The sequence below is a fragment of the Populus nigra genome, chromosome 3 (genome assembly GCF_951802175.1).
Source record: "Populus nigra chromosome 3, ddPopNigr1.1, whole genome shotgun sequence".
In the NCBI taxonomy this organism is placed as follows: Eukaryota; Viridiplantae; Streptophyta; class Magnoliopsida; order Malpighiales; family Salicaceae; genus Populus; species Populus nigra.
The window spans coordinates 15,621,448-15,632,808 of record NC_084854.1 but is presented as its reverse complement, the minus strand read 5'-3'; the positions used below and the strand labels follow the sequence as shown (position 1 = coordinate 15,632,808).

General features: G+C 28.9%; 1 protein-coding gene across 2 annotated transcripts; it reads right to left on the bottom strand.

Moving 5' to 3' along the window:
• Positions 1 to 1,050: 1,050 nt before the first annotated feature.
• On the bottom strand, positions 1,051 to 4,181 carry LOC133688734 (protein SMALL AUXIN UP-REGULATED RNA 10-like). 2 transcript variants are annotated; one of them, XM_062108325.1, is made up of 3 exons: positions 3,651 to 4,181; positions 1,488 to 2,035; positions 1,051 to 1,411 (listed from the first exon to the last, which is right to left on the bottom strand). In XM_062108325.1, the coding sequence occupies exons 2-3, from the start codon at positions 1,939 to 1,941 to the stop codon at positions 1,377 to 1,379; spliced, it is 489 nt and encodes a 162-aa protein (XP_061964309.1). In that variant the 5' UTR covers positions 1,942 to 2,035; positions 3,651 to 4,181; the 3' UTR covers positions 1,051 to 1,376. The 2 variants fall into 2 exon arrangements, with proteins under 2 accessions (XP_061964309.1, XP_061964310.1); XM_062108326.1 differs by having other exon boundaries at positions 1,051 to 1,368; positions 3,651 to 4,180.
• Positions 4,182 to 11,361: the final 7,180 nt, after the last annotated feature.

Here is an 11,361-nt window from a genome sequence, read left to right as displayed (position 1 = left end):
TTCTTTCCCCAAACATTACAACTTAAGTCCTTAATCTTTTTATTTCTATTTTTTTTATTGGTCCTTTTTTATAGAAGTTTTATTTGTTTTTAATTTTGTCCTTCAATCCCAATTTACCAAATATTATATTTTTCAATTTGATCCTTATTCTTTTAATTTATTTTTTCTTGTACATTTTGTAAAAGATTTATTGATTTTCAATTTCACCCTTTAATCCAGAATGATAATATTAAGTTTTTCAATGTGGTCTTTATTGTTTTGATTTTCAATTTTTGTTCTTAACTCTTTTGTAAAAGTTATTATTCTTTTCAATTTCACTCTTCAATTAAAATTTTATTTTCATTTTTTATGTCAATGTTGATCCTCATTCTTTTGATTTTTTTAATCCTTTTGTTAAATTAATTTTTCTTTTCAATTTTATCCTTCAATCAAATATAAAATTTATTTTGTGTTTCAATTTTCATCTTTATTTTTTTAATTGGTATTTTTTAAAATCCTTTTGTATAACTAAAATTTTTTTTTTCAATTTCATTCATCAATATTTGATTAATTGAGAATTGAACTTTATCATTTTTTCAGATAGGGTATTTCGGGTCTAATGACCCAGGTTACGAGTTTGAAAAGTTAATATAGAATTTTTTTAAAAAAAAAACTTTATAATTCTCTTTATTTTTTTATTAGGTTATTTAAATATCATGATCTGAACTACAAGTTTGGTGGGATATTCTAACTTGACTCAACTTTAATTTTCAAGTTTACAAGTTTGTTATGTCAATTTAGATTGACATGGAATAATTTTTTTATACCCTCTTTTCTTTTTATATATTTCATTTTATTCTTTTATATTTAATGTGCTGTGTATATTTGAAAAGAATACGGTGAATGGAATACGATAAGCTAGCTATTAATTGAATGGCAAGAGGCATTACAAACTTGGCCTAGGAAACCTCCGAGAGGTGGAATTCCCGTTTATAATTCTTTCGGATGTTGCACTCTGGTAACCATTTATAGAGCAAAAACAATTAAGTATAAACATAAGATTATGACAAATTGTAGTGAATGTGGATCTTCATAAGATATATAGCAATTATTAGTTATGAAATTTTGCTTAACAAACAAGTCTGTCTTGTATCCCATACAAAACATAAGATCACATCCCAACACACACAGAACAGACCGGTAAAAGCTTAATATCCCTGCCCATGAAATTCAAAAACACACCTGCAAATCTAACTAAAATTTCCTATGTTTTTTTTTTTGTCAATAAAAAATATATCTGCGAGAACCTGCTTTACATCCGAAGGAAGTCGTAAAATCTGGACCAAATAGACCAGTGCGATTACTCTTCAATAGCTAAAGCACCTTCAGCTGCAATATCACCAAGGAATCATCAGTGATGGAGGAGACGATACTGAAGACAAGCAATTCATGCATCACGATTAATGATAGCGAGGGCATTTTAACTTAAAATGAATGAATACCCTTACCTGACCCTTCATCATCGTGGTCGTTTGGATGGCTCTCCATGCACTTTAGGAGAAATTTGAAGGTCTCAATCTCACATGGGATTGTAAGCGCACCAGTATGATCAAACCCAAACTCCTCTTCAACCTTTTCCAGCAAAACCTTGAACAGGGAGTGGCTAAGGTAGCTAGTCGGGATGATAAACCTCCGAAGCTCTGGTCCAACGTAAACCGCCAGATACCCTTTGGGTACGTCAGCTGGCGGTTCTGGGCTGTGGCAACTGTCCTCGTCTGAATCGCAACACTTAACACTGTTCAGCCTCTTATTAACAGCTGGTGGAATGCCATTGGAGGGATGACCAGAGGGAGGGCTGGTTTCCTTTGAGCCAATTGTTACAGATTGCCACTTATGGAGAATTTCCTTTAGCCTAACAATCTGCCGAATTCCAGTCAACTTGCTGCTACTATTGTCATCCATTTCTAAATATTTACCACTAACAGTGAAAAATATCCCAGAACTGAATTCAGAGTGTTTGATTGCAGACGTACAAGTCGCATCAGATGATCTTCCACTGCATTTCCATGCATAAAACATACAAATGTAGATAAAAAGTCATAAACAAGGCGAAAAGTTCATCGAGTACCATGCCAATTCTCATGTACAAAGAATTACCAGCATCACAAGAATAAGTGGTAAAGTGCTCAAAATTGTGATTATCTAGACAATCAAATTTGATGATCAGGTCAATTTCTAGTGTACAAAGTGCTATCCATGTTATAATATGCGTTTTAGAACTAGAAACAACAGATTAGCTGGCGATCTAATGCTTGTCAATCTTTTAGGAACAAGAATTTCTTGAGAGCCAGGCAGGAGCATAGAACAGAACTAAGGCTCTTACAGGTGAAAGCAAGAATTAAACAACCACAACTAAAAGAACTTGGCAGTACTTTTACTTCCCTCAGGCGATCCAATTTCTTTGTATCACTCTCACAGAATAAGAACTTGGAATAAACATCATACAGATCTTAATTAAAAGTGCTTTGATTTAAAAACAACAACACAAAATTAAACAATTAATATATTAATTTAATGATATAGATTACAGAGCCTAATGGGTGATTTGGTACACAAAGAACTGGTTTTCCTTCACAAATGCTAATTAAATTAAAACATGAAATTTTCCTCAATTAGTTGGAGGATAAAATCTGTCAGATTTCTTTATTCTGAAAATCTTACCAGAGAAGATTTTAGAGCAGGCCAAAGAATCCTATGGTTTCTGAAACTGTAACGAGAGGAAAACTAAAAGATGATTTCGACCACTGCTTTGAACTATAGTGCGAAAACATAGTTATGTTCTAACTATACAAATTAAATAGAAAGAGAGAGAGAAAGAGGATTGATTATAGCGTGATAAGAGAATCATACATACTGATCTGTTTATATTATTAAACAGTAACAATTTAATTACTCGCACGTCTGTCCTTCAAAAAGAAATAATCATCTAATGGATAATAAAAGATAATCATGGGAAGATCTGTACGATGTTTATACAGGCAATAGATCTAAAAGATAACGCATAACATCATCAAGGGTTGTGATCTTACCCCATCAAAGGTAGAAATTGAAAATAATAATTTCGAAAATCAAAACCACCATGAAATGAATATCTCTGCAACAGGCACAACAATCCCAACTATGGGACCCATCTAGTGCTGGGACAAAAATTTCAATTCCTCGGATAAATTGCATGATTATTTGGCATTCATAAAAATGTTCACCATGACTGGCATTCATTCCACTTGGTTACCATTAAAAATCTTTTACTATTACTTGGGAAAATTCTCAAGATTTAAGTTAATAAAAAAAGAACAATCTTCACCTCCATCATTAAACATACCAATTCTGTATATTTTCCCAACCACAATTGTCACAACTATCAACATAAGATCTGTAAGTAAAACAAAAATCTCTCTTTCAAATAAAGATTTCAACTTTCATATCATGACCCTCATCATCTTAAGCCCCATGAATATACACAAATAAAAAAAAAGTCATAGAGAAATAAAAACAGAGATCCCTGAAGATTCACATAAATGAAAACGAAGAAAAGAGAGATATCATCAACTTTTGGATTAAAGTAATAACGTTTTGAATGGAAAGCCATTAGATTATATGTAAAAACGTACCCGGACGAGAAATCAAATGCTGCGAAAAGGGAGCAGAAACGCCATAATTGGAGGTTTCAGGAGCTGGGAAAGAACTCAGAGCGACCAAGAGAGAGATTTTCTCCTTCTAAAAAAGAGGGGTAAAAAGGAAGGCCAGGCTCTCTCTCTCTTTCCTTTTTTTTTTTATATAAATATCAATCAGTATCCTATATTTATCTATGAAATTCCAAAGCAAGTGAATATTAGAGAATCAATGTTTTTATCTTTTACATAATGTTAGCAAGGCAGGAAATTTTTCGTGGCTGCACCGCTGGTTTCGCTTCAGTCTGTTATGATTATATAAAACAAACAAAAAAAAGGGAAATCCAATATGGAAAGGAAGAGAGATCTGCAATGCAATGCAAACGAGGAAAGGAAAGAATGGATTGGATTGGATTGGATGGAGATTGTGTAGACCAGATACAAATGGTGACAGCCAGTTTGCTCCGCTTTGCTTTGCTCAAAATCCTAATGCAGTTGTGCACTTTATGTTGGGTACACGTGATCAACTGATTCTCAGTATTTGAGTTAGATGGGTCCTCCAAACACCTCAGTTTCTTTCTTGTGGACCATGCCCTCCTCTGTTTTTATTTTCTTCACCCTTAATTTGAATAAAATAAACTTTATAGCATGAGTGAATAAAAAAATTAAATATATATATATATATATATATAATTGAGAAAATCAAATCATGAAAAAAAATCAATTAAATCGATTAGAATATTTAAAAAATTAACTGATTCGGTTTAGTTTTGGTTCCATAAACCTGAAATCAAAAAACCAAATCAAAAAAATCGAGCAAAATCGAAACCAAACCCATTGAAAATTACAAAAAAAACCCCACAAAAAACATAATTTTTGTTTTTAATATAAAATAACCGAACCGAACCAAAACCAGTCGATTATGTTTTGTTTTTTGTTCTAAAATAACTGAGTCGAAACCGGTCGGTTTGAACTAATTTTAATTTTTTTTTTAAATCAGTTTGATTATTTTTATAGGTAAAAATCAAACCGAATAAAAAATAATCACCCTTACTTTCCAGCATTGAAGTTCTTTCCTTTTTAAAATGAAAAACATTATCAAAAAATTCTTGTTTACATACAAATTTTTATTGGAATATCCATGGATAATTGCTTTGATTTTTTCTTTTTATTTATTTGATAATGAAATGGTTACCAAGGTAATGATTCTATGATCGTACATAAGTCCACTTAATGATTGTTGTTGTTGTGTGTGTGTATATATATATATATATTGATTTGATGATTAATAAATCAATTATTGCTATGTCATGCTAGCATATTTGAAAATATATCAATTGACATATTAGCTATCAACTCTAACAAAAAGAGATTTTTTTATGTTTAATGAGTAATAAAGCTGATTAATATATTTATTTAATTTATATTATAAAAACTTTGTATCATAACTCAGTTGATTAGTATACATATTTAAACATAAAGAACGCATATTCTAGAGTTGAGGGAGGCAATATTTTCTTTAAATCATTGACCACTTGTCATTTATGTTTATTTTCTTTTTTAAAAAAAATTAAAATAAAAAAGCATCCAAGGCATGCATGCTTGGTTTTCAGGCCCACACGTATTTGGTCTGCTACTAATAGGTCAAGTGCTAAGCCTAACTCTTTTCTATTTTTTTTATTTTTTTTTAATTTTTTTAATATTAAAAAAAAATTTATCAGATTTATTTAATTTTTAATTTGACATTCTTCTTAAATGTTATTATAAATTTTTATTTGATTTTTAATATTTTTTTCAATTATTGTGTATATAATATGAAAATAATTATATTAATAATAAATTATTCATAAAAATTTGATACAAATTGTTTTTTTATTCCTAAAGTTTGAAAATAGATTTTGAAAATAATCTTATTATATTTATGATGTTTTTTAGCTTTAAATCACACAATATAATATTTTGATGTTTTTTTGTTAATTTTTTGTAACAATCATATTTTTTTTAATATATAAAGTAATTCAAGTTAAAAATTAAGATAAATAAGTGATATATTAATAAAAAAAACATTGTTTTAATGTTTTAAAACCACTCTATTTTCAAGTTTAATAATAATATCAAAAAGATTTCTCATACTTGAATTTTTTTATTTATATTTTAAAAAAATTCATCCCTCACATCAACAAACTAGTTAACTCTAATAATCATCCTAGTAATAAACTCAACGACGTAAATCTATTGACATGGATTTAATTATTGATATGCTCCATTAAAAGCAACAAATAAGTAGATTAGAAAGGATAAAAGAAAAGAGAACTTCTCATTCATTTTCTTTCTAAGAACTATGGGATATTTTCTACAAAAATGCTTTATTTATTGAAAAATCATTTTAACTTTTTACAAACATATGTGGCAAGTAACGTATCTTATATAGAACTAGATCAAAACCTATAAAGTCCCAGCATCTTGACAAATTAATGGATTGATAGGCTGGTATGTATGTATGTATGTATGTATGTATGTATGTATGTATGTATGTATGTATGTATGTATGTATGTATTTGAACTTAAAATAAAAAATATCTCTAATATCATATCAATCTATTTTAAGATCTCTTAAATCATTTAAAAATTTGATCTAATATAGAGGTTGAATTATGTTCCAATTGCACTCTTATTATTTTGACAACAAATTTTGAACATTAAGAACATGTGTAGAGTAACTAATACATGAAAGCATTGAAAATCAATAGACTGATTTGCAAAAATTTTCCATATAGCCATAGAATTGGAGCTTTCCTCACATTGTACTCATTATTAATTCTCATACTTATCCATATAAAGTCATGATCTAATGGAAGACCCGATTGATACGATGATTGAGGAGTAGATATTTGGGCCTTTGGGCTTGGAGAAACAATATTTGAGCCTTTGGGCTTACATAATCCATTAATTCTCCATCTCTTTCTTTTATCATATCTGCATTCATATCCAAAACTAAAGTCAATTTTTATATTAAATATTTATAAAATAAAAAATTTAAATATCTATATCCGATTCATTAAATTCTATATATATATATATATATATATATATATATATATAAACTCATTTATTTGGATGAGATCTCATGAATACCTCTCCACAAAATTACCATCCCTAATGCCTTATTTGTTTCCAGAAATTTATTTTTTAAAAAATTATTTTCCTCACTTTTTATATTTGGTAAACATAAAGAAAGTTACTCAAGAAAAATGAATTCCGATCAAAAGAAAAATTAATTCTTTATGGTAGAAAAGTGTTTTCCTTTTCTTATTCTAAGGAAAACACTTTCCTTTGTTTACAAAAAAACATAACATCGTGTGTTCAGAAAACAAATCTCTAACTCTCTCTCTCTCTCTCTCTCTCAAATCTCTTTGTATAACAATTGAAGCATCTCTATCAATTCTTCTTTCAGGTGACTTTTTTTCCTCAAATGTCTATTTATTATTCGTCTTATGTTTTTATCTTTTTGTTTAATCTGTAATTATAATATGGCATAAATCTTGTGATATAATTTGCTGTGTTATTTTCACGGTTTATCTTGTTTAATTTGCTGTAACCTATGCTCTGTATTTTTTCCAGAAACCAAACAAAACATCAAAACCATCCAAACACAGTAAAATCATGCTCTGTTTCTCATTCCAGTTGATCTCCCTACTTGTTTTTTTATAATTTTTTTCAAACCATTTTCAATTTCACAGTTGATCTCCCCATTACCCTTACATGTTGTTCCGATAAACTTCCTCTCTAGCATGTCCCCAATTGCCTTACCCAAAAACAGAGCACTGCCTAAAGAAATCCCCTTCATTGAGGAGTGAACGTGTGACAACAGGAGAGGGATAATTTGTTTAATCGGAAAGATTTGCTTTCAATTCCGGTTCATCTCTTCATCTTCCTCTCATTTTCTTCAATTGATTCTCTTCCAATATAACCCGACCCACCTGATGGAAAAGCACCCTTATTTCTAGAAGATAATCCTAAATCTATCCCCTTCCCAAATCTGCTACATTTGGCTCTCATTCTTCATCTCTTATGCTTTCCTGTAAATTTTAAGATTATATGTAGTGTTGGCAAGAAAATTTGTTGATGAAAAAAGTTTGGGTCTATGTTGATGAGTTGATGATATGCATGATGTGTGTTTTCTGTGCGTTTTCCATTATCAGCAACTGCAATGGTGATGATATGCGTGATGTGCGTTGATGATATGAGTTGATGATACATTGATGTTATGTAATGAAAAACTGAAATGGTTAGGTAGAAAAATCTTAAGACCGTGAAACATGAGTTATATACAAAATTCATTAAATTATATACTTTAAGGCATTGTCTGTTTAGGGAATCAGATATTATTGCTATAACTATTATACATTATCAGCTTCTTTGAACATAATTTATTGTATTGATTATGTAAGTATTTTATATGTTTTTAATGTTTATTTCCCCAATGCTTAGGTTTTGTTATCATAAAACTTCACTTTTTTGTTATGGATAGTAAGATTATTCACGCAGCATGTATGAGAGTAGCTGTAACTGTGATAGCTACAGGGGTAGCTATTATTAAATAAGAAAGAAATAGAAATTATATACCAAGAGAACCACGTATAGAAGCAATTGCTCAATGAAAATTCTATATAGATAGCATTTTGAATCAAGGTGATAGACATTGCGTTGAACAAATTCATATAAAACCAGTTGTCTTATATAATTTATGTGATGTTCTCACAAGTCATGACCTATTACGATCAACTCAAAATGTGTCTATTAGGTAGCAAGTAATTGTGTTCTTACAAATTGTAAGCCAAAACCAAAGATTTCATTTTATTAGTAGTATATATTATAGATTTGTTGAAACTATCCATCGTTACTTTAGAATTGTTTTAAAAACAGTTCTTAAATTATACAAACACCTTATTAAAGACCCAGGGGATACAGTTCCCGCAGAGATAATGGATAATCGAAGATTCTATCCTTATTTTAAGGTATGAGAACAATACCAATATTTTTATAAATTAATTAATTACATTTAGAAGAAAAGGTTATAAATTATTTTTCATGTTTATATAGGGTTGCGTGGGAGCAATTGATGGTACCCATGTTCCTGCAAATGTTCCTGTTGAAATTCAAGGAAAGTTTCGAGGTCGAAAAGAAGGAACAACACAAAATGTTTTAGCAGCTATAACTTTTGATTTGAAGTTTATATATGTTTTAGCTGGCTGGGAAGAAAATGCACATGATTCACGAGTTTTAGGTGATGCATTATCAAGACCTAGTGGTCTAAAAATTCCAGAAGGTATATAGTAAAGTAATTATTATATGCAATAAACATATAAAATGTTTAATTAGATAAAGATAGTAATAGGTTTTTTTTTCTAATTTGTAGGGAAATATTATCTTGGTGATGCTGGTTACGGTATTCGAAAAGGAATAATATTTCTTTTTCGTGGAGTTCGATATCACTTGAATGAGTTTACAGAACATTCACCAGAAAATAAAAAAGGAGCTATTTAATCTTCGACACTCTTCATTGAGAACCGCTATTGAGCAAAGGTTTGGTATTTTGAAGAGTCGTTTTAGATCAATTGATGAAAAATCTTTTTGGTCTTATGAAACACAAGTATATGTTGTGCTTGCATGTTGTATTATTCATAATCACATAATAGGAGTTGATCCTTATGACTTTCTTATAGAAGAACTATGTTCGGAAAGTGAACCAATTAGACGAACAATCAATTTAAGTCAACGAGAGGAGAGAGAAGAGAATAGGGAGTGGATAACAAAAAGAGAAATGATTGTATCAACTATGTGGAATGATTATAACACTCAAAGAAACTAGTAATTGAGTGCTAATTATATGTGTTTGTTTTTATTATGTCTTGTTTGAGTTTGTATTATCTTTGTTATGTATTTGGTTTGTTTGTTGACTTTATTATAATTTCTTATGTATTTTATGTATTCTCTTTTAAATATTAATTGTAGTTTTTATATTAAATTTATTAAATCTAAATATTGTATGATTATATTTTGTGTAAATTTGTAATTTTTTTTGTACAAATGAGTACCACACATAATGAAAAATGCAAAGGCAAGCACTTCATATGGTCTAAGCATATATCTCACATGCTACTTGAGATATTAGCTGAGGAGGCACTTAAAGGAAACAAACTTTCTTCCACCTTTAAAGTAGAATCTTTTGTTAAAGTGGGTACATAAATTAGTGAAAAGTTCAACGTGCAATGCAAGCCTAAGCATGTGGACAATCATCTCAAAACTATGGAAAAAAAAGGGGAATAATAACCAAACTTAAAAATAAAAGAGGCTTTGGTTGGGATGATTGTTTGAAGATGATTACAGTTTTGAAAGATGTATATGATGAAGAAGTGAAGGTATGATAAATATTATACTCTTTGTAATTTTTATATTTACTTTTGTTTCCAAAATGTTATACAAGGAACTAAAAAAAATGCATATTCTAAACTTTATGAATAGACACATCCCAATCATGATAAGTATGTCAACAAAAAACTTGATATGTACGAGGCAATGATAATTGTTGTTGGAAAAGACATGACAACCAGAAATTATGCCAAATCATATGCTGATGTCAACTTGGAAGAGAACATTGAAGAGCAATCAATTTCAATTGAAAATGAAGGGGAATATGAAGAAACTTTAAAAGGAAAAGAGACATCTGCTTCTAGTGCACAAAAGAGGTAACATAAAAAGAGAAATCGCATGTATGAAGATGATGGTATTGAAAAGTTGTCTAAAAAGATTGGAGATGTAGCATTTGCAATTCAAAGCCTAAGCAAAAATCAACTTGATGTTAATGAGCTATATACAGAAGTGATGATAATTGAAGGCTTTGATGAGATCATTCTTAGGGATACATTTTATCACTTGGTCAACATAAAATGTTGGCAAAAATATTTATGGCAAAAAATGCTAATTTGAGAAAAATTTGGGTTTAGAATTTTATGAACCAACATTGCTACAAGCCTGATTGCTAAGATGATTTTACTATGATAAGAAAGTTTATGTTTGTTATTTGACAAGTATGTTTACTTGTTTAATTCGGTCTAGCATGTTTATGTTTGTTAATTTGAACTAATTTGTATGTGTATTACATCAGAACTTAATATTTATGCATGACTATGTTTGATGTAAGATATTTATATTTATTTCTTAATGCTTATTTGATATATATTAAAGGGATATTAAAAGGATAATTGCCCATACCCGTAAAAAAAAACAATCTTTATCCAAAAAACCCATTAAAATATTTTTGTATTTATTTATCTTTTAAAAAAATCTTCATACAACAAAAAAAACCCAAATATCTAACTCTTACTTAATACCATAAACTAATTTGACTTTCTTCATATGAAAAAAACATATTTTAAGCTTTTAAAATTGAAAAAAAAAATAATAAGTTTTATTTATGAAAAATTTCACAAGGTTATATCTCTATAATATTATATAACATATATAGTTATATTTTATAAAATAAGCTATATATGAATATATGATATAATAAAAAAATTCATCATTACACTTTTTAGATTTTATTCTTTTATTGTAAGTGATTAAATATTTATATTAAAAATTGTTCATATATTAGATAAATTTGAAAAAAAAATTAATTCATTAATAAATTATTTTCCATAACATAACT

Bases quoted from the DNA above. Each gene is read 5' to 3' on its own strand.
- LOC133688734 (XM_062108325.1), bottom strand. From the start codon at position 1,941: ATGGATGACAATAGTAGCAGCAAGTTGACTGGAATTCGGCAGATTGTT. The intron at 1,412-1,487 runs GTAAGGGTATTC...GCTTGTCTTCAG, and splicing joins CCACGATGATGAAGGGTCAG to TATCGTCTCCTCCATCACTG.